General features: G+C 40.7%; 2 protein-coding genes across 3 annotated transcripts; one reads left to right on the top strand and one right to left on the bottom strand.

The window, feature by feature from the left end:
* Positions 1 to 2,664: 2,664 nt before the first annotated feature.
* Positions 2,665 to 10,686, bottom strand: MTNAP1 (mitochondrial nucleoid associated protein 1). Its single transcript, XM_069482822.1, has 5 exons — positions 10,429 to 10,686; positions 7,901 to 9,420; positions 5,212 to 5,319; positions 4,299 to 4,406; positions 2,665 to 2,776 (listed from the first exon to the last, which is right to left on the bottom strand). The coding sequence occupies exons 1-5, from the start codon at positions 10,590 to 10,592 to the stop codon at positions 2,754 to 2,756; spliced, it is 1,923 nt and encodes a 640-aa protein (XP_069338923.1). The 5' UTR covers positions 10,593 to 10,686; the 3' UTR covers positions 2,665 to 2,753.
* Positions 10,687 to 11,485: 799 nt separating this feature from the next.
* Positions 11,486 to 23,579, top strand: VCF1 (VCP nuclear cofactor family member 1). 2 transcript variants are annotated; one of them, XM_069482823.1, is made up of 4 exons: positions 11,486 to 11,710; positions 15,911 to 16,010; positions 21,045 to 21,107; positions 22,918 to 23,579. In XM_069482823.1, the coding sequence occupies exons 1-4, from the start codon at positions 11,493 to 11,495 to the stop codon at positions 23,161 to 23,163; spliced, it is 627 nt and encodes a 208-aa protein (XP_069338924.1). In that variant the 5' UTR covers positions 11,486 to 11,492; the 3' UTR covers positions 23,164 to 23,579. The 2 variants fall into 2 exon arrangements, with proteins under 2 accessions (XP_069338924.1, XP_069338926.1); XM_069482825.1 differs by lacking the exon at positions 21,045 to 21,107.
* Positions 23,580 to 23,599: the final 20 nt, after the last annotated feature.

Raw genomic sequence — 23,599 nt, 5'->3', positions numbered from 1 at the left:
TCTCTGGATAAAACTTTTAATCTGCTGATCATATACGTGACTGGGGCTGCTGTGCAAATGACCTTATAGGGACATTTGCACACGTGAACAAGAAATGTATCCTCACAAGGCAAGTTTACATCAGCACTGCTAGGAGGATATACTCCGTGATCACGCCGAGTTTGTGTAGGTCTCAGTCTCGGGAAAGAATCATCAGCTATCAGCTTATATCAACAACGCTCTTGAACTATTTTGATGGGATCACTAAAGGACTTGATAAAAGGTCTTCAATTATTTTCCCAACGCAGATGGCAGCAATGAGTGGATAAGGGAGGCTGGCCCTTCGTTACTTTGCGGACACATACAAATGACTCCAGAATGTGGAAATATTTCCAGTTGCTTCTTGGAAGTCACCCACATTACTTTAAGAATCAACTGTCAGTATCTAATTCAAAAGAGTCAGTTAAGATTTTTTGATTCTTTCCTACTATATGTGAGTTAGAATTCTTGGTGCCAACCAATTGTCAAACAAAAAGCCCTTTTCCTATTACTATAGGATTTCACCTCTGTCCTAAACTTGGCACTATGAGTCAGATATCCCTTTAGAACTAATGGATCATATTTTTTCTCAGTAAGGAACTTATTTCCAGGGATGTAAAATGTTGTGATTAAGTTAAATGTCTTTCTGTTCTTTAGCATTCTGATTGTGACAAACAATACTAGTTTATTCCGATTGTGACAAATGATACCAGCTTATTTATAGTAGTGATATAAATGTTCTTGATAAAAATATCTTGGGGGTGACAAGCTACTCCTTTGTGCTCCCACTGTGCTTATGGGCAGTTGGGGGGCAACACAGGGCACTGAGGTACTAGAGACATGTCAGGAAAGGCTTCTTCCACTTAAATGTGCCTCCTAATCCAAAAGTACTTTAGAGCAGCGGGCCCCAGCTGTCCGCACCACGCCCACACACAGGTGCTGCACTCACCTAGGGCAGGGGTCAGTACAATGTTTCTGTAAAGGGCCAGATAGTAAATATTTTCAGCTTTTGGGGTGCGTATGGTTTCTGCTGCAACCATTCAACTTTGCCACATCACGAAATAGCCACCGGCTGTGGGCAGGGCTGTGTTCCAATAAGACCGTATTTACAAAACAGGCAGGGGGCTGGATGTGGCCTGTGGGCCGTGGGCGTCTGCTGACAGCTGCTCAAGGGGAATGGGAAAGAGGACACTGTTGAGAGGTCGCTCTTGTCTACCTTCTCACCCTGACGTTCCTGATCTTGAGTAAGAACAAATGAGGAGGTGCAGAGAGAATCCCTAAGTGTCTCTCTTAAAAGGCATTACGGGGAATGGGCACAAAGCTCTTTCAAAAAGAAAGAGACTATTTTTGGGTCTCAATGAAGTTCTTAGTAATATTAAGCTAAAATAACTAAATATAGAACTTTTCCCCTCAACCATGATTTTTTTCCTTATGGAGAATTCTAGTAGACATGGATATATTGCCAAATACCTTTCCTTAACCATGAGAATTTGTTGCAGAATTAAATCACTCCCACCAGGGATAATTAGAGAGGGGCAAGGGATTGGGAATAGGAAAGGGAGATAAAGCAGCAGATCCAGCATTCAAGTTTTGAGGGGAGAGAAGGAAACACCGTGTATGTAAATACACACTGGCCTCCGACTAGCACACCAGCTTTTCTGTAGTTTTGAAGGAGCTGGGACATAAGAGGGAATGACCTCATGTATCCTGGCATGAGGAGATCACAAGCAAAGCTGAGAAAGAAGCGTGTGTGATATAACCAATCCCCTGTGTTGGAAAGGGAGTTGGAGAACGCGTACCCATCTACACTGCCTCGGTTACATTTCCTCAAAGCTTGTTCTAACTGGAAGTATCCATGTTACTCTCTAGGGGCCAAAAAGAATCACAAAGACACTGAATGTTTTGATGGGGTGAAGAGACACAGAAAACCCACCAGCCTAAAACAATCCTGTTTCGGTAATTCACAGAAATTCCTGAGAAGGGACAGAGGTGGGATTCTGAAGTTTCCAGGAAGAGTTGATAAACAGAAACCATCTGTTCACCATTACACTCACTTAAGATGCATAAAAGGTGATTTCATATTCTATTTAGTGTGCTATTTAATCAGCTTAACAAATACTTGTAAGGAGTATCTGCAGGGGTTTTTCGTAGACTCACCTGCAAATCGGGTGCCCACCCTTTGCTCTTGTGTTTCTCACACCTATACGATCTGCTCAAGGGCCCGAGAGCCTGAGCTTTCCCAAGGGGAAGGGCTGGATGCAGGCTCACTTTCTGCCAATTCAGCTACTATCCTGAAGCGCTATATATGCAGTCTAGTATCTCTTACAGACGACTGGTAAAACACCAATGTTTAGAGAGCAATTTTAGGGAGAAAGATCTAAAATTGAGATACTGGTTTTTACTGAGAAATGAGAAATAGCTTCTTAACTTTAACGAACCCTTTCATCTTCACATGTCCTTGAATAACTTCATGTCTCCTTGAATAACAACTTATGATTAAACAAATCTGTTTTTTTCAATAACTCTCACTTTTGACAGCAAGCCAAAAGCATCCCGACAGAACCAGATCTGTCCATGTTAATAAAAAATTTACTTCCTATATAATTGTTTTAGATTCCAATAATTTTATTCTTTTCACCCTCTCTCCCTATTACAATTTTCAGTTGTTAAATATGTATTGCAGTCGTCTCCACCGTATGTCTCTTGCAGTTTCTTAAGTGACGTCCAGGCCAACACTACTTGCGCCAGCGTTGCAGCTCTTTGGACAAACAGAGATAAGTGTAAGGATCTAAGACGCCATTTCTATTCACTGTTTCTACCTCTTGCCTCCACAGATCATTCCGTTTTATTTTTGTTTGATCAATTTAGAAATAGTCTTAGGCACAAGCAGTTTCTGCTTCACTTTTTTCAGTCTCAATTTAGAGATGTGAAAAATATCACATCTAATAAGTACCTACTAGTATCAGGTATCAACTAAATAATCCTTTTAGGGGATTAAGGCTTTAAACAAAGCCCTTCTTTTTTTGTGAGAGAAATGACTCTTGGTTTGGGGCCTCTCCATTTATGCAGTGTGCTCGGCGAGGCATTCCCTTTCCTCAGCTCGGCCGCGAGGCCATCCCAGCCAGGATGCACGAGTGTGCTGCAGCCCCGCCCTGCTCTTCACCTGCCCTCCTACTCACCACACACTGAGTATTCAAACAAATCCAACTAGTGTCAAATCTTCATTGTTTTTTAAAGAAGTCTTATTACCCAGTGTGTGAGTTATACTGGCATTTATTTATTTAGAGATGGAGTCTCGCTCTGTCACCTGGGCCAGAGTGCCGTGGTGTCAGCCTACCTCACAGCAACCTCAAACTCCCGGGCTCAAGTGATTCTCCTGCCTCAGCCTCAGTCCCCAGCTACGCAGGGACTATAGGTATGCGCCATGACGCCCGGCTAATTTTTTCTATTTTCAGTAGAGACAGGGTCTCGCTCTTGCTCAGGCTGGTCTCGGACTCCTGACCTCAAGTGATCCTCCCACCTTGGCCTCCCAGAGTGCTAGCATTACAGGCGTGAGCCACCCCCACTCCCGGTCTATTGGCCTTTAGTGTTCAGTTTTCTTGTACTTTTACACTGAAAGTGGGCTTGTTTTTTTAAATTGTGGAAAAATACTGGACGTTTTGAATATTCTCCTATAATGTTTTTCTTTTTAACTATAAGGATATGTATTTACAATACAATACTTAAAGAAATGAATAAAGCTATCTTAAATTAAAAGAGAAATGAAATTCAGGCATTTTCCTTCTGGTTAAGACTCAGTACAAGCCAGAACTCCTAACTAGAAGGGTGTGTGTTTTCAAATGCTCCGAGTAGATTAACTAAGACAGCTGTAAGTCTTAGACACACTGATGAGTGACAGCTGTGTTCTAGTCCCCCTCCTCTCCTTTGCGGTATAAGGCTGTTTGGTTTCAATGCTAAAAAGGAGTTCTTAGGCACCAAGGAGAGCACCTTCCCTTCTAGCAGGAAAACAGCTTAAGGGAGAAAAAAACAAGCCCACCAGATCAGTGACAACATTAAATGAAGGACAAGGGCAATTATGCAAATTATAGTCAAATCTTATAAAGGCCATTATAATCAAAACCTCTAATAAAAAACCCTGAGAGCTACCAGGCAGTAGCTCATTCACTAGGGTATGTAAGATACTGCAAAACTGTAATAGGAAAAACAATTCGAAGAATCCCTTGGAGGTCCCTATAATGGGATGTGACTTGTAATGTGGCTAAAAATACAGAAAGGCTTACTCAGATGCCTGAAAGTCCAGCTACAACACAGGATGAAGTACCCTGTGAAGAGCAGGGTGATGCCGCCGACTCCACTCTTCTTTATGGTGATGTTGCACCTAAGCCAGCCTGTGCAAAAGGAAACAGGGCCAAACGTTACAGTGCACTGGAATTAGGGCTGGTATCTGGGAGTTATTCAAGTTTTCCCAGTTAACCTGGGCCATGGGATTATAACTCAGAGAATTTACACATATACATATATTTTAAACAGATAAAAAGGTTAAATTCAAAGTAGTTACTCTTCTTTTGGGGAGTTTGGTTAAAGTCGTTAATGGGAGGAGACCAATACAATTGGTTAACTTGAGGTATAGCATCCTCCTGGCTACAGGAGGCACGATCAGTGTGGGCAAGGGAAAGGCAGGCCACTGGGCCGGGCACGGTGGCTCAGGCTTGTAATCCCAGCACTGTGTGAGGCCGAGGTGGGAGGATAACTTGAAGCCAGGGGTTTGAGACCAGCCTGGGCAACACAGCGAGACCCTGTTTCTATAAAAATTTTAATAATTAGCTGGACACAGTGGTATGTGCCTGCAGTCCTAGCTGCTCAGGAGGCTGAGGATCGCGTGAGCCCAGGAGTTCATGGCTGTAGTGAGCTACGACTGTGTCACTGCTCTCCAGCTGGGCAAGAGAGTGAGACACTGTCTCTTTAAGGGGGAAAAAGCTATTCAGTAAGTGAAAGCTATTATTACATTAGCTTTGGTGCTTTCAATTACATCAAAATCCAAAATGAAAATAGACAAATAGAAGACTAGGAAGACAACAAACTTTTTTTTTTCCTCTTTTCCTCAGCTTTGTTATCATAGCCTAAAGAAAGAGAAACTTCTCCAAATGCCTGGAACCAGCAGCAGAACCCAACAGTCAGCATCTCCAGCCTCACCTTTTTGTACAGCTTCCAAAAGCCTCATTAGAGAGAAGTTGGAGGTTGTAAACCTGGTCGGGCGTTCCAAACTCCTTATATCAGTCGAACTTCTTTCCAACAAAGGAACTACGGTTCCAAACAGAAATCACTGTGACAGTTCATCTAAACTCGTCCCCTTCCCCAACATTCAGAGCCAAAGTTCCCAGGGCTAGGTCTCAGGAAAAGCATATTCTATATAGGTGCATTAGTGATCTCTGAATTGGATTGCAGCTAAGTGTTAAAAGTCAAACCTAGTCCAGGTCAAAAAAAGTTTTTTCAAAATGCTTGAGGGGCCCCGGCAATCAGGACCTATACTTATTTTCGGTCTGATGAATACAGTGCCCAGATGATTCGTATGCACATACTTCACAAAATGAATCATTTACATCTTCTATCATCTGCTAAACATTTTAGAAAAAAGTACAACTTTCTACTATTATAAATAAACCACTGCAACTTGTCACTACTATCTACAGCCAATGTGCGTGTTCTATCACCTGGTCCTATTATTGGCCAGCAAACACCTCCTATTTATGTTCAGTATACAAATAAGTAGAAACAGAAAAGAGGGTTTATGCTCCTTATTCACATTTTCCTTGCACCTGTTTTTCTCCGTATTTAATGACAAGCAGGCAATCTCGACTATTGATAGTTTTGTGGTCTTGGTCTGGTCTGTCAGGATAAAGGATAAATTAAACAAAAATTGATGACAGGGTTAGCAGGTGTGGTAAAAGTTGCTGTGGATGTAAATGATCATTATATTAAGTAACAGTGAAAGGAAGTAGGTTAGCTTCCAAGAAATTACATAGATTATTTTCTTGCAAGGTGAGTCTCTTAAAAAACAAAGCATGACATAAAACCTGCTCATCTTGGAAAAAAAATTAAGGAAAAAATGGGAAGAAACAACCGAAAACTGTGACGGTACAGCCACGTTCTCCGCGGTGTCAGGAACTGTGTGGCTCCCTGACCTTGTCGGCCTTCTCCAGTCAGTTGAACCTACTGACCTCCAGCTATAGATTCAGCTAAACTTAACTGCATGACACCATTAGTGGAAGGGATTAAACTAGGCCTCAGGAGACTAGGTTCTACTTGCAACTCCACCATTTATTGGCAACATGACCTTGGACAAATCACTTATCTTCTCTATGCCTGTTTGTTTCATCATCTGCAAAATAAGAGATAAAATCACTCTGCCCACCTCTAAAGAGTTGTGTGGCCAAAATAAGAAAATCCAGATGAAAGCACTTTGAAAACCACAAAGCAACAAAAATGTTAACATAATTAAGTCTGTATTTAGTATGGAGAAAAGGGCTTGACCTTGAGACTTGATTTTGTACAAAAAGGTCTAAATGATAGGACTGTTTATAGAAAAATTTGCACCTGCTGAGGTAGCTGAAGAAAAAAAAAATGTGGCTTTGGCTAGCGTTGCTCTTTATACATGTCCATTTTGAAACCCGTAAGAAAAGGATAATTACAATACAAAAGGAAATGCTTTTGGGACCACACAAATAGTGGTTTAGTGAATATGTGACCACTTGCAAAATATACCAGAGGGAAAAACTCTCCCTCCCTCTTTAGGAAGAGATGATGCCAGTTTTTCAGGTGAAAACTCATTCTGTTGTTAGAGGTCTGCTGTCAAAATAAACCTGGAATGACCATTCCACAGGAGAGATGTATGCAACATCACACTAACTATGCCCCTAGAATATCTTAAAAAAAAACAAACCAAAAAACAAATCCAAACCTTGTGCAGAAAATTATGTATTTTAACTAGAGACTAGTCCAAAAACTAAAGATGAGATTCAGCAAATAAAAGCAAGGACACCTGAAATGACTGTCAGAAACTTCCCGATTCTTATTTGGGTCCCGATCTACCCTCATTAACCTATTCTAGCCATCAGCAAGGAACATCTAGGAAGCTTTGGAAGAGACTGATTCATAATCAGTATCAGTTTCAATGTCTACTCCTTTCCCTCAGGTCCTTCTTACCTAATCTCCCATGTCTAGGGTTAAATCTCTAGTTCTATTCTTGGGTCCTAATCTCCATGACTTACTTTTTCCAGTGCCTGGACTTCTAAACCTTTTTTGCCACATCCTCTATTCCTGGTCCTTGATCTTCACTGGTTCACCTCCTGAGCCTCCACTTCCATCTATCTGCCTTGCCTGCCCTTACGTGGCCAATTTTAACTGCATCCTACCACCAACTCCAAAAATAGCTTCTGCTTATATCTTCTTTGCTACTTTAAATTCCTAGATGTTGCATTTGACTATAAACCTGGAACCCATTTCCTATACAACCTGGTAATGACTGAATTTTGAACACAGTATTTGTTCTATTTAGGTGAAGTCTGAAGTCTTTATGTCAGCTTGAATACCCATCTAATTTCTACTGCCATGCTTCTTCTCAATGTAAAAACTCAACTGCTATCAATACTACCAGCCTGCCCTAGCGCCTTCCTGGTGGAGGGAAAGGGAGAGTGATAAACCACCACTATTGATGCCTGGCGCCAAGTAATGTTTTCAGAACAATTATAAGTTCAGTGCACTGGAATGCCTAGGTAAAAATAAGCTAAATGAGTGAAAATATTCTTATTCGAACTTTTAAAAATTCAAATGGTACAGAGCATTCTGGATGGGTTAGGTGGCCCTTGAAAATGAGCTTGTTTACCTTGTGAAAGTCTTCCCCCCTGGGGACTGATGAGCTGTGGTTTCTGGGCCACTTCATGCCAATACTGAGGCTTCCCTGGCAACACTCCTAGTCCAAGATAACCAGGATAGAGCTCTGGAAACCACTCCAGCCCAATGGAGCTGGGAAGGGTCTTTCTGTCAGCAGCTGCAACATGACTGATGAAGGCACTCTTAGAAGTGTGATGCAGGGCTGAATGTAGAGGTTGCTGGCATCCGGTGTGCAATGCTTGAAACTGACAGCCAGATTTGGGCTCCAGAGAAACTTGTCCATTACTTTCCAATAAGGCCTTTACATCAAGGCCTCCATTATGACTGCAGGCTTCTGCTTTTTCTTCTTGGAGAAATTTTGTAGCTAGAGAGGCAAGACTTTGACTACTTGAGTGTGATACAGAAAAAAATTCACGGTTGGCTATCTCCCTGGGAATGCACAAATTTAAATGTCCTTCATCTTGAGATTTCTTCTCTGTGGCTGAATCATCAGTTTTGAAGTTCTCAGAGCCATTGCTGATGGCAGTCCATTCCTGCATTTCTGTTGCAGACACACTTTTCTCTGTATTTCCTTTGCTCCCACATACCGCTACGCCAAGACTAAGTCCTTTTTCTTGGTTCTCCATGACTTGGATTTTACCTGATGAGCTAATTTTACGGCTTAAGAGTAATGATTCTGTGTCTTTTTCCTGAGTGTCACTGTCTCTAACATCAGTACAGGCTCCTGAAAGGTGATCCATGCCTTTGGAATTTCTCTCATCGCTCGACAATGATGTTCTTACTCTATTAACTCCATCACTGAGGTTCTTTGGAGAACTATAACAGTCACCAGTAGGCACGTCTGGTAATTTTACTAGAAGCTCCTGTCTCTGGGGATTAATTTTATTCAATTTCAGATTAGCAGGAGTGGTGTGTACATCATTAGGTGTGGCTGAGGAGTATTTTCTGTCTTGATTTGATAAAGAAGCTTCCATTGAGCCAACTGGTAAAGATACTTCAGTTTTTGAAGGATTACATCTACTTTCCACTGATTTAGGCAAATCTTTGGCAAGTTCTCTTTTAGGAGAGGTGTTCTCTGATGCATAAAACTGAGCCTTGGTTTCTCCTTGGAAAGCTGTCTTTGGTCCAGAATTTTTTAACGTTTTGCAGGAGAGCTGAATTTGATTCTTGATGTTTTTATCTGCCTCTGTAGTGCTAGCTCTTTCCAAACCAACGGGTGGTAGTGGAAAGGACTTAATTGTCCTTTCTGGTTTGTCCATTGTCAACTTAGTATTTCTTTCCTCAGTCTCTGTCTCTAACTCTCTCCCTTTAGCTTTCATTAAATCTTTGATTGGTTCTTTCATTTTTTTAGCACGTGGGAGTGTACCTGGCTTGGACTGATAAACCTTTCTATCAGCAGGTATGGTTGGTCCTATCATCTTACAGTACGGCAAGTGGGATTTTAATCGTTTAAATGGCTTCTTACAATAAGGACACAATTCCATTCCAGGTGGAATATCACTCATCTTCTTCCTGAAAAGGTAAATGTGAGATTATGAGGAGCATATAGTTTGCACAGTAAAGACCAATATTTTATTGGTCATCTCTTTTAAATTAACTTAGAACAAGTTAGGTTAAAGGAAACTTTAAAAAATTTGTTTTCATACATTCTTTTTCCTGCAGGAGTAGAAAATAAGAGATATAGTTTGGTTTTAAGATAAATATTTCTGGCTCTATTTATGCTCGGTAGTTAACATTTTTGAAAGTTTTCTAGGAATCCATCAATACAGAAGACAAAGAGATTTTGCAACATCCCTAACAAGCAGGTGAGCAAGGCCAAAAGACTCATGTCTAATAAACGGTTAGCCAGAGGAAAAGATGCCCAAAATACCAGTTAGAATAAAATGTTTGCCATTTAAAGTTATAGCAAGTGAACTAGATATCACATGAGTATAAAGAAATTATTCAAAAACCCTTAAACACATCATTCAAGGAGAGCATAGCAAAGAAGAAAAAACTCAGGCCAGGATCCAAAAGTTACTCATTAGAACAGAGGTTTCCAAAATGATATATGAAAAGATCCACTGGGGTGCAAGAAGAAAATTTTAAACTCCCACAATCTAAGCACGAGAAATGAAGCTCTACTAACATTCAACAAGTTAGTAATACGCATATATATAAAATATACACATATAAAATGTATGTGTAATGCACAAATAAATAAAAGGAGGGGACATGGCACCCACTTTTCATGTACAGTTTGTAGTACAATGGATTATTGGCAAATTTGTTTGACATCTTTGTTAAATATATACCATATAGGAAAAATTGAAAACATTTATACCATGTATCATTTGTATCTCTTTGTTATTCTCTAGACGAGGGAAAAGAAAATGTTTAATTCCAAAGCTCTGTTGGAAGTTGTTTCCTTTTTTGCATTTCATTTTCTTTCTATAGTACTCGACCTCACACTTAATCCTACTGGAAAGATCTCTGTACATTTACATGGTAATGTCTCAGTGTGGGTGCCTGTTTTCTTACCCGAGCTCCTCCAGGAGGATATTAATTTTGCAGTTGTTTCTCCTAGATCTCCATGCTTCCTGATCACGGTTCCCGAGTTCGGCAGAATAAACTTCAGCGTCAGCCTGTGTAAGACACGAGCGGAGAGGTAACTCGACGGCACACTCAGTGAGTAAATGTGGCATACTAGTGAACCAAATACAATACACTAACTGGACTATCTGCTTGGCAGCTCCACTAGGATGCTCCGGAAAGCAGCGAGTTAAGACTTCACTAGCCTTCCCGGCACAGGCGGATCTCACGGTTTATGTTCACCATCGCCCTCACCTCCGGCGCTCGCTCCAGCCGACTCTTGCTCCTCCCAGTGCGTTACCTGGCCTGCCCTCTCCCCTACACCCCTCCTTTTTGCCGAACTCTAGCTTGTCTAGCTGCTCCTAGCCAAGTGGGCGGGGACCGCTGGGCAGCTGCCGGGTGCGAGGCCAGCTTCCCCGCAGCCTCACGGAGGGACACGGGGTTGCCCCTGAGGCTCCGGGAAGCCCCTCCGCCTGGTCCCAGCACCCGGTCCGCTCCCCTCCAGCCTCACGACAGTCTCCCCCGGGCCCAGAACGGGAGCCGTGGGAAACACCCTCGCCCCCCGAGACTCGCCGCAGGGAAACCACTGCACCTCTGAAGACCCGAACGGCCGGGAAGCCCTAGTGACAAGCCCACCAGGTCGGCCCACGAGCGCCCACCCAACCCCCGGGCTCGAGACCCGCGGCAGGCCGTCTGCGCCACTGCCTGACGGCTCGCCCCTATTTTTTTTAATTATTAGCTCATAGGGCTTAAACCCAAATACTTGCATCATATTATTATGACTTAATTTAATCTATTTTAAATCCGGCTTGATTTTTATACCGTGCCCGCCCCTTTGGCTGTGAACAGGCGAAATCTCGGGCCACCCTGAAGGAGGTCCTCTCTCCCAGAAGCTCCCAGGCGCTCCTCCCCCCCCCCAGCTCGCCTCTTCCCGTGGGCGGGGCTACCGGTCGGCGCGGCCGGGCTCGCGCCACTGCGCAGCCGCGAGAGGGCGGTACCACGGCGGCTGCGACATGGGGGGGCGCGGAGGGGACGCCGGAAGTAGCGGTGGTACGGGTCCGACCGAGGGGTACTCACCGCCGGCAGCGTCCACCCGAGCGGCGGCTAGAGCCAAGGCCCGAGGGGGTGGGCGTGGCGGCCGCCGGAACGCAGCCTCTATTCCCTCTACTCGCGGAGCGGCGCCGCGTCGCTCCCTTCCGCCCGCTGCCATGAGCGAGCGCCTCCGCCCCAGGTGAGAGAGAAGGGACCCCTTCGTTTCTAGCTCTTCGCCTCAGCGTCTAGGGCACGGAGCCGAGGGGGCGCGCGAAGTGGGGGTCGGAGCGAGTGTAGACCCTGCGGGGCTCCATTTGGGGTGCTCTGCGGTCCGGGGGAGGAGGGTGAGGGATGCGCGAGTGATCGGTACCTGGTCCCTGTAGGTGGCTGGAGGGGTGACTCCAGGGTCCAGGTCTCCCGCCCCCCGGCCCTCCATGTTTTTTTTTTTTCTTTTTTCCCTTCATCTTTTTCTGTTTGGAATGAAGTGTGGTTTGTTCCGGAAGAGAGACGGTGGCCCTAAAGCTTCACTGTCCTAAATTTAGGAGGGTGAGGGGATGGGAGCAATGTCTGTTCTTGGGGAGGGAGCCCCCTAAGGCTTCTTTGAGGGCTCAGGGCGGGGAGTTGCCGCCTCCGCAAGGTCAGAAAGAAGGGTTGAGCTTAACCCCGCAGCAGGGAAGGATTAGCTTATACCGAGGAACTTGTGCCCTGGACGGTTGTGAATACAGAAGGCAGATGAGCAAGGTGGGTTGTGGATCCTCTGTGGGCTGTAGCATTAAGAACAGGTAGGATTCTAAACTGTTTAGATGCGAAACCGTTTTACTCGGAAGGTGAGAGGTAGGATTATATCTCGATGCACTTGCTATCTTCCCAGTTGAGCTTGGCCTCAGGACCTGGGTCCTAATTTAGGGATTTTATGGTTGACATGTATTGAGTTGAGTCCGGACCAAGCTGGGATTTCTTCCCGCCCCCCTCCCCGCAAGGAGGTGGAGAAGGGATAGTCAGGATGGGTTGCACCAGAAAGAAGAGGATGAACTTTATTTCAAATTAGAAAATACCTCATCATGGAGCTTGAAGTGAAAAATCTGTGGATCATCAGGCTTTCATTTTTCTGATGAGGAAACAGATTTACAGAGATCATTTGATTTACCTGGGTCTTAATCGGGCTCACTGCTCTTTCCTTTATTCCATAGTGGTCTCAGGCTTAAGTGAATAAGATGTATCATAGGATTACCTTGGTAGATTATGCTGGATCTTTCCAAGTTTTCACTGGCTCTGAATGTAACTGACAGTCTTTACCCTTCTATGAAAAAGTTATTTCACGGGATTGAGGTTCTCAAAAGCATTCTGTGGTTATTTGGTCCCATGGTGAAAACCTAGGACTCCCCAAACTGCTGCACTGGATTGATTTGGGTCATGTAGCAAGTGGGGCATAAAGCCTCTACGTGTGTAGAAAAGAAGAGTGGGCTCAATTTGAACTTAGGGGCCCAATTACAGACATGCCATCGGAATTAGGAACAAGCCTTTCCTGCCATTTTTTCCTTCCCAAACGCAGTTTATACTTCTGATATCCCCTTGGGTTGTCTCATATATCTGGAAAGATCTAAATATTTCCTACAGAAAAAGTTTCTTTTATCCAATACTGTACACAAGTAATCTGAATGTTTTTATACCAGTATTAGATACCTTTTATCTAGTATACAGATAAGCTCAATATGTTTATACTGGTAACTTCTTTAAAGGAAGTCATTTGATTTAGATAGGCTTTTCTTGCCTACTTTTCTCCTCAACCTGGTTCCTGGAGTATATTGAACCATCTCAGCCAGCTCCAGCTATCTTACTGTCTCCAAGTCAGTTCACGTCTCTGGATCTGTTTTCTCAATTTTAAGGTGCAGGGTTGGTCTAAGATGGTGGTTTTTCAAACTGTTCCACAGTAGACCGGATGACCTACAGAGGTGGGTGTGTGGCGAGCGAGTCCCTACTTTAACAGATTATTTATCTTTTACATATTGAGGGTTTTTTCCTCTGGTAAGAAGAGTTCTGTTACCTTTTTCAAAAAGTTTGAAAACCACTACTCTCCATACTCTTAAGATTATTTCTGTGCTCAGCCTCTAGGAGATGACAGGAAGTTTGGAGAGAAATGAAATGATGAAGGGTGATGGAATCAATCGTCCTTAGAAGTAACACATGCTAAACTATCATCTGTACCTAGGTGACTAGGGGAGAGTATTGTTAATTATAGGGTACCTGCTAAAATTATAAACTGCTCTATGGCATTAACTCCAAAAGCTATAATCTGACTGATTGTACTGATAGAGATGAGCTTGAAGCAGTAATCTTGCCAATTATTGCCAATATTGTTCAAAGAAGAATGTTTCAAGGATGGAATCTGCTAAGAGCTTAGGAAAAGGAGAATGAAGAATCCATATCATCCAAAGGCGAGAGCGCCAAAAAGCCAAAGAAGAGATAATTGTGGTACCTTGAAAAATCAACTAATTATGAAGCAGGGATATTTCACGTGACTTTCTCATCCTTGTTGTTCTTACACTCTTTCTGCCTTGCAGCCCCCTTGACATTCGTATTCATGTCACTGGAAAGATATATCCCTCGTTACAAATGAGGAAACGGCAAATTTTGGTCAGGCTCCTAAGTTTGGTTAGAGTGAGTCAGCAGCCCAGAGCACGGTCAGCTGTTGGCACACTGATAAAAGGAGAGTTTGGGGACCAACACACTGCTGTTCAGAGTTTCTCTCTGGGTGTCAACTGGCTGCCCACTTTGCCACGGCAGCACACTCCTATACAAATTGTCTGATCATATTTGGTGAAAGTAGCAATTTCTTGGTTCTCACATTTATTTTTTACTTTTATCCACCGCTAAGAGTTGTGCAGTCTTGGTTCAAATTTATGATAATAGCCCATCCATTTAATGGTTATTAAAACCTAACATCCATCTAGTTTTTAACCTCTAAGTTCTTCAGGTAAGATCTGATCTCCTGGAAGAAAGTTAGGGAGCAGAAATGATGACCTTACATTAAAAACAACTTAGTCTTAGAATGAAGTAAATGGTATAGCCCACTGCAGGTTGGTTAAAGCTTTATCAGAACCACATACTCACTATTTATGAGTATTTTCCAAACCCAGATGGATTCCATATTCATTAATAAAGTTTGATGTATTCAGAATGTTGCAGAATACAGGGAATTGAGCTTGGGGTGATAATTTAAAGTTCCTTCAATATCCAGACTTCAACTCAAGAAGCCTTTAGGATTAAAAACCTGCTACAATAAGCCACCCTACTCACAAAGAAAAGTATGTAATTGTAAAGAAGCTACTATATTTTGCAGAGTGAAATACTTCCGAAAAGCTGTTTGTTCTTCTCACTAGCCTTTTGTTTCTTAACTACAGAAATTTGAACCTTCAAGAATATTCGTTAAAATAGATGCTGCTGCCTATACACATGGACCGCTAGCCAGTGCTGTCTAGGAGAGTTTTCTGCAGTGATGGGAATGTCCCATATCTGTGTTGGTCAGTGCAGCAGCCACTAGCTACAGGTGGCCACTGAGCTCTGGAAATAGGGCTAGTATGACCTAGGAACTGGATTGTGAATTTTAGTTAATTTTAAAGTAACCACATGTGGTGAGTGGTTTCCATATTGGACAGTACAGTTCCAGGCAATTTGACTTAAAATTATACCTCCTTTAATTTATTTCTGTATTCTAACTGTGGTTTAGAAATCCCTTTGACAGCACATAATTCTTATATAGAGTGTATGTGCGTTTTGTCTGTCTTCCATATCTGAGAACACTTGCCTAAGAAAGATATGCAATTTTTCTTTAAACCTGAAGTTTTAAGCAACTTGTGCTATAATCTCACAGTAACAACCTAGTGAAGTAACTGTTATATCATAATGCTGGCTAGTATAGCCAGAATAATCAGGTTAACATGACCAGGAGACACTTTCATGAGGATTTTCAGGGCAAATAGTGAAAGGCAGCCATTCTTATCTTAAATGTCATATGGCAGAGAGTAAAATTAGGTAGCTTGGAATTGTAATTTCAGGGAATGTAGAAAGAAGAAAACCTTAATTAGGTAGAGTTTGAAAGCTCAGTCATTAACCTATTCCTGTTCTTATTTTATTCCCAACAGATTTTTAAAATTGTCAAACTTCTTTACGGAAATGAGTTTTACTAATTTAAGCTTGACCTTACTGCTGCTCTCTTGTATTTTTGCTCTTAGTGCCCAGTGATGCTGTACTTCCAATTTTTAATCTATTGGGATATTATATGGTAAATTATGTTTTCTCAGGAAAAAGGGTAAGTTTATATGTTGTCACGGTTTGCGGTTTAAGTGTCCAAAAGATCACTTGTTGGATTTTCTTTTTCCTCCTTGTGATTTAATTTCAGGAAAAGGAGAAGGAATGGCAATGAAGATGACAACCATCTTCCCCCGCAGACCAAAAGGAGTAGCAGAAACCCTGTCTTTCAGGATTCCTGGGACACAGAGGTAGGAAGTGTGGTCACATAGTCTCTGTTGTTTTCACTGCTTGAGCTAAATAACCCAGTTTTTGCCATGTAATTAAAAGAAATTTATTCAAGGAGTAAATGAAAGTGTTCTTACTTGATTGGAGTGGTTTCAACTTTTGTTTTTTTGAGTCATTGCCCCTTTGAGGACACTGTGTACCCTCCCCCCAGCAAAACAGTACCTGTCTGTACATATTTATATACACATATATACAATTTATATGTGTTAGAAATTTCATGGACCAAGCCCATCTTTGAACTCCTGGTTTTATATTTCAGAAACCAACTTCCTTTCTGATAGTGTATAAACTATGAATTGTCCTTATGGTAAACATGTTTTGGTTTTTCAATTTAAATGTCTTTTAAGAGAAACTTTAAAAATGCAGAATATATAATGCACGTGTATGCAAATCCATCCCCCCCCCGCCCCCCGCTTTTATTTATTTTTTTTTAAGAGACAGAGTCTCTCTGTGTCACCCGGGCTAGAGTGCCATGGTGTCAGCCTAGCTCACAGCAACCTCAAACTCATGAGCTCAAGCGATCCAACTGCCTCAGCCTACCAGGTGGCTGGGACTACAGGTGTGTGCCACCACAACCAGCTAAATTTTTCTACTTTTAGTTGCCCTTCTAATTTTTTTTCTATTTTTTAGCAGAGATGGGAGTCTTACTCTTGCTCAGGCTGGTCTCGAACTCCTGAACTCAAAGGATCCTCCCGCCTTGGCATCCCAGAGTGCTAGGATTATAGGCGTGAGCCACCACGCCTGGCCTGCAAATCCCATTTTTAAGTGTTTTCACTTTTCATTATGTTCTAAAAAGAGTTCCTTCAGTGGGTAGGGGGAGGGGAGTTGAGGAGAGGGAGCACTCTCGAAGTTTTTTATAATTTTTGGTTCCCTGAAAGAGTGCTTCAGTGTGCACACTGAGGAGAAGCTTTCTGTGCAATTGGAAGGCTGCTCTATGGTGGGAAACGGAGCCAGCATTAAAGCAATGCTGCTATTAAATTACCCACCTAAAGATGTTGACCCTTAACAGTTGCCACACTAACAGAAACACCTCGATGACAAAGGTTCCTAAACCCCCTAGTGTGTAAGTCACAGAAGAATTCTTACATACCAAAAATAATTTGTACTTCAATTAGTTCCTGGTAATAGGATTTGACCTATATCCAGCCTTTCTTTACCAGCAATCCAAAGTACCACCCCACCCCAGGAAAAGTCAGGAACTCTCACGTAAGTAACAGGAATTCAGGAACAATTAAAGAACAAGTACAGATATGAATCCTTCTGTGTGCAGACTTTAGTTTCTGTAACATTTTTTTCTCCCTTTAAAAATCTTCCTATTTGCTTCTTTACTTTTCTTTTTCTAATGATTAACAGAAAAGTAGTTGAGCTTTTGTTTAATGTGATAATTGGAGAATCTCAAGGATGAAAAAAATATCTAATATTAGAGGCTATCGTGAACATCTAATCATAAAACTGTGTAACAGTAATTGGGTTTCCATTATTCTTTTGAATTATAAGACTATTCATTGAAAGAGTGTGCAGAGATTACTTTCATGATACCAACATCCATATTGCTGTAGAATGTTCACATTATTTCAAAGGTATAGTAGGTCTACCTCTTTGTATTAACCTTTTTTTTGCTATTTCTACAGTTTTGATGCATGAGAACAGAAATAGAAATTGTCATCTTTATTTAAAAATTAGACATTTCTGATCTCTCATTTTAAATATTAATATTCTTTTAGTTTTGTGTTTTGTTTTAGTAGTTGTTTGTAGAAAATGACCTTCACTCTTTTTCTAAAATCTACGCATCGGTATCAGGGAGGAAAACAATGTCTTGTTAGCCTCTGGGTCATGTATCTTGTTCCTACTTGTCTAAAGAAGTTCAGTTGTTGAACCACTCTGTAATCATTAGTGTGAAGGATGGACTAGATTGTCTTTGTTATAATTTAAGGTCATTACAGGGAATTTTTTTGTGAACTGACTGGTATATCACTTCATGGGGTGTCTTAACCACTAGTTTCAGCCTTGCTTAGCGAGCATTTGCAGAGTCTCTTCTTGTGCTGTGCTGTTTCCCCAGTGGTGGTGTTAACAAGTAACGAGGATGCCCGCGAGAGGGGAGAGCTGGAGAAGCAAAAGGCAGGGGGAAGCCTCTTAAAATGGAAAGTTCAATTCTGAATAGTTAAATTTTCACTACTGAAATAGATCATTATGTTTGTAGCACAAAATATCAAGTTTAGGGGCATTTGTCTGCTTTTTGACAATTGTATGTGAAAGGGAAAATAAAATGATTCATTATTAATGAGTTATGTTACTAGCGATTTATACAATAAAATATTAATAACATTATTAATGGAAATGTTATCTTTTAATTCTGAGATAGGGCCAGTGAGGTCAGTTTCCTTGAAACTAACGTATCTTTCCTGAAACACCTAAATAATCTTAGAATTCTTTTTCTTCTACTCTCATTTGTAAGAAGTTTGTTTAAATTCTAAGAGATTTTAAATTGTTGGCTGGGCGTGGTGGCTCACGCCTGTAATCCTAGCACATTAGGAGGCTGAGGTGGAAGGATTGCATGAGTCCAGGAGCTTGAAAGCAGCTTGAGAAACAGTGAGACCCCATCTCTACAAAAATAGAAAAATTAGCTGGGCATGGTGGTATGCGCCTGTCGTCCCAGCTACTCCGGAGGCTGAGGCAGGAGGATTGTTTGAACCCAAGAGTTTGAGGTTGCAGTGAGCTATGATGAGGCCACTACACTCTAGCCCAGGCAACAGAGTGAGACCCTGTCTCCAAAACAAAAAACAAACAAAAAAAAATTATTGAGTGATTAAGCAGCTCTATAGAACTGCCTCCTTGTACATAGTAAGCACACAAACATCGGTTTGCACAGTAGTTGGATTTGAGAACAGCCTGTGCCCTACTATTTGCTAAGGGTGGTCCTGAGATGGGGCTCTGGCATGTACACTTTTTAAAAAAGTCCATGGGTAATTCCAAAATAGACATATCATGACAGTTCCACATGTCCACTACAAGGATATAATGGTAAATTTTACAGTGGTCTAACCTAGAATCTTCTCTTTTCATATAGATCTTTAAAACAGGACTCTTATGAGTTGCCTTTGTATATTGTTGAGAGAGATTCTTGGCCAGAGTCTTCATAAATTTAATTTTATCTCGTGTTTGTGGATTTGCAAGGGGTTTTTATTTCACAGATCATGGCCTCATTCTCTTTTGGTTGGTAACACAACTTTGTCATGAAAATAGCCTCATCAGATGTCAACACTAAGCCTAAATGGGAAATTCAGAGAAAAGAAAATAAGCTTTGTAACTGTTGATTTAGATAAATTGTTTGATGAGGAGTCTTTGTAAGGAATCAGGATTATGGGAATAGCATTCTTATTTGGTGGTCCTTCTCAGTCCCAAAGTCTTTTGACTCGTTTCTCTTTTGGTAAAAGAATCCGCTGTCTTTTCAAGAACAAGTATAACAAGGTAAACATGTCTATACTAAGATAGCAGTTTCAAACCCACACACCATGAAGTAGTGGTCCCCTCCACCCCAAGCTATCAGACATTAAAAAGCTTCACTAAGTGGGGGAAATTAAGATTTTTTTTTTTTTCTATTTCACTTTTTTATTTTAGGAAACAAAAATTATTTTTTTTCTGTATATATCTTAAGGCACTGATAGAGACTTACACTTCAGTTTTCTGCCTTTATGGTTAAAAGTGAATACTGGTCTTTCCTTTATCCCGTAAAACAGATCACTTTGATGGCCAAAAATGTTAAGATCAATTTTAGTAGCTTTCAAACTTTTTTGACCCTTTCCCATAGAAATGTTTTGTCTTTGTGACCTAGTATATACCAGATATATTTGTGAATAATTGACAAGAAGCTTCACAGAACAATTCTCCATAACCATGTTGCACCGTTTTCTTATGCCCATTGCTACCCACCAATGGGTGTCACCATCAATTTGAAAAATCCTGGTCCATGTCACAGATTATGATATACTCCCTAAGCCACCCTGATAGAAGACTGGTCTGAACTGGCAGAAAATATAGGAACCAGAGCATCTTTGAAACAGATGTATTGATCTTACCTTTGATGACAATAATAGTTACGGAACATTGTATTAAAATAACACATAAGGTGCATTCATCTGGATTCTATATGGCCCGTCTTTTGTTAGTTTAAAAGTATCATTGGCCTGCTTAATGCAAGTGAATATAACTGAAGCAGCTTTAGAAGTTCTTATGTAGTTAAGGGAGATGAAACTAAAATCTTCCAAAAATCTTACTGGCAACATCAATACTTTGTTTTCAATTTCTGTCTTGAAGTTAGAAGTGAAGACTTTGTTTTATAGTAGCATTCTTTAGTTTATTTATTCATGATCCTTTTTTTTCCCCTCAAAAATATTTTTTGTAGAAGCTTTAGAAAATACAGTTATTAAAAATAAAATAGAAGATCTAAATTCTAAATGTTTTGCCATATATATCATTCTGGACTATATTGGGTGTATGTATGCATATACATTAAAGAAAAACATTTTAAAAATTAGATGATATACTATGCATACTGTTCAGTATGAACTTGAAAACGATGTAAAAAAGATTTTAAAGACTTCTTAGTATATGTACTTCTCTATCATTGTTAATAGCTGAATAGAATTTTATCATATGTATGTATACAACAGATATATTAAAATTTAATCAATTCCCTATTGTTACATGTTTAGGTTGTTTCCAATTTTAGCTATTATAAACAAGGTTACACTAAATGTTTTTATACGTGTCTCTATAAGGTTTATTATAACATTTTAAAAATGAACTAGTAATTATAAGTATATTTATCCTTTTTTAAAAAGTTACTGTACAGAAATCTTTCCTAACTTGTTTATTTTAAAGAACTTACACTTTTTATCAGAACAGTCACGCTTGCTATTATAGTGTAAAATAGATATCATTTGAGATGAAAACTTGACTTACTAGAAACTGATTCTAGTTCTTGCCTTAATTTTCAGACAGTACCTGTAATGAAAAACAATAAAGAAAACAGACTAAGAGGAAACAAAGCGTTCTGCGTGGTGGGTTTCTTATCTAGTGTAGTGACCTACTTGTTAAATATTCATGACCTCAAGAGATGTACGCGGCTATTCTAGGTTAGCAGAGGCCTTTGTAGAAGAAAACTTTTGTCTTTGAATTGGCTTTGACTTCTTAAGCCTTTGAGTAAATTTAATTGCTGCTGTAGCAAAAGTTGCCATCTGACTTCATTCAGCCCATTATCCATTCGTGAGTTTGGTTTTTTTTTTTTTTTAAGCTGTAGAAAGATATGTTGTCTCTTACTACATATGGGCAATGGGGTATGTGACCATAGCTCCAAATGATCTCTGGACCATGACAAGTTTTGGTTTCAGTCTTATTAATGATGGCTGCTTCATGAACATTGCTTTTTTTCACTGTTTCAGACAAGTTATCTATCATGTATATTGTTAGATGTAACTTTTGGTCAAAAAAAGGACAGAACTAGGATTTTAAAAATCTCTTTAAAAGTATATATCTGGAAACAACATTTTATTTATACAACTATTTTTACAGTGAAAATACATAATAGCCACTTTGCTAAAAAGTTATAGTAAAGCCAGGTGATGTGGCATGTGCCTGTAATCCCAGCTATTGGGGAGGCTGAGGTGGGAGGAATCACTTGAGCCCAGGAGTGTGAGACCAGCCTTGGCAACACAGCGAGACCCCACCTTTAAAAAAAAAAAAAAAAATTATAGTAAAGGGCAGAAAAAATAAGCAACTATAATCCTTCCATTCTAATACAACTACTGTGGTCTCTTTCCAGTCTTTTTTTCTTATGTGCAGACTTTACATAGTTGTAAGCAGACATTTCAAAACCAATGTTTTTTTTTGTCTAAGGGAACATAAATTTGGATGTATCAAAGGACTAAGTTAAAAAAAATTACACGCCAGATCATTTATTACTAGGATTTTAACTTTCTCATGTATTGATTTCTTCCAGTACAGTACTGTGTTGAGTTGTAAATAGAGGAAGTTATTATTGGGTAATCAGGGTTGTCATTTATTAGAAATGCAGTACTAATATTGCGAAATACCATAATTCTGAAATGAATCCTTAACATGATCTTCCCTTTTGAGAATCCTAGTGTTGGAAGGCAGGAATTTCTGAAAGTGACTCTTATCAGGGATCTCTGAGTAGCTTCTACAAGGTGACCTAAACTCCAAGTCATGGTAGTTACATTAAAGAAAAAATTGGGCATGCTCAGTGATACACATATGCACATTGAAATGCAAAAATGCCAACATAAGATAACTTGTAAGAGGTATATTAAAGTCCTTTTAGGGTACATGTCCTGTCCTGCAGGTATAGAATACCTTTTTGTGTCCATGATGAGATGATCACAAAATAGGGATAGGTTTTTAGTTTTTGTCTTCCCTAGAGCCATCTTACTTGTTATGGGGACACCTTTATTATGCCCTGTACCAATGACTGATACTTTCCCTTGGAGGCTGAAAACTTCCTCCTTTGATTAGGAATTATTGACATGAATGGTAAAAGTAGGTACAGAAGATGTGTGAAGGAATTAGGATGTAGTTGAAAGGATTGAAGCTCTGTGCTTGAATCTGGGCCTGTCCACCTAGGGATATATAGTGGGGATAGTAAATCCCACCCAACCTGAAAGGGTAGCTGTGAGGATAGAATGAAGTGTCTTAGGTGAATATACTTTGTAAACTATAAAGCCCAGTAAATGTCTTCATCTTCAAGCTGAATTGGAAAAATACACTTAAGGATATTGTACATTAAACCACAGTGAAGCTCTTAAGAAACAAAACAGCCTGATCATGACCTTGTTTTTTTCTTTTTCCTTCCAGTCTTCAGGCAGTGACAGTGGTGGCAGCAGCAGCAGCAGCAGCAGCAGCAGCAGCATCAACAGCCCAGACAGGGCCAGTGGGCCAGAAGGCAGCTTAAGCCAGACCATTGCCGGATCCAGTCCTAACACCCCTCAGCCCATGCCCGAGCAGTCTGCACTGTGCCAAGGCCCTTACTTCCACATCAACCAGACCCTGAAGGAGGCCCACTTCCACAGCCTACAGCACCGAGGACGGCCTCCGACATGATGTGCCGGCAGTTTCTTGCCTTCTGTGAAGGGACAGTGTTGTGCAGATTGGATATTTCAACTTGCGGTTTGTTTTAAAAAAAATTGCACACACATACAAAAATGCCTGTTGGCTTTTTGGTTTATATTTGAAATAACCGGTTAACAGGCAATTGTTTACTTGTGGTTTTGCTGCACTATTGCAATTTCCAAGGGGCTTTGAAGCAATTTTTTATAGGATTCTTCTGAGGGAGGGTGTCAAATCCATGTCAAGGTAGTGGTATGAGGAAATCTCATCTGTGTGTTGAATCCATAGTATGTCCAATTCAGACTGATTTCCAAATCTGTCAATTAGAAATTCTACTTTATGTAAAAGGGCCTTTTAAAAATGCGGGATCTTCAATTTTTTTAATTCAATAAACCAGTAAAGAGTATCTAGTTTCCATGAGAAAACAAAA

This window comes from Eulemur rufifrons, chromosome 9, assembly GCF_041146395.1.
Source record: "Eulemur rufifrons isolate Redbay chromosome 9, OSU_ERuf_1, whole genome shotgun sequence".
Taxonomy (NCBI): Eukaryota; Metazoa; Chordata; class Mammalia; order Primates; family Lemuridae; genus Eulemur; species Eulemur rufifrons.
The sequence above is the reverse complement of the archived record's forward strand: the minus strand, read 5'-3'. Positions and strand labels throughout refer to the sequence as shown.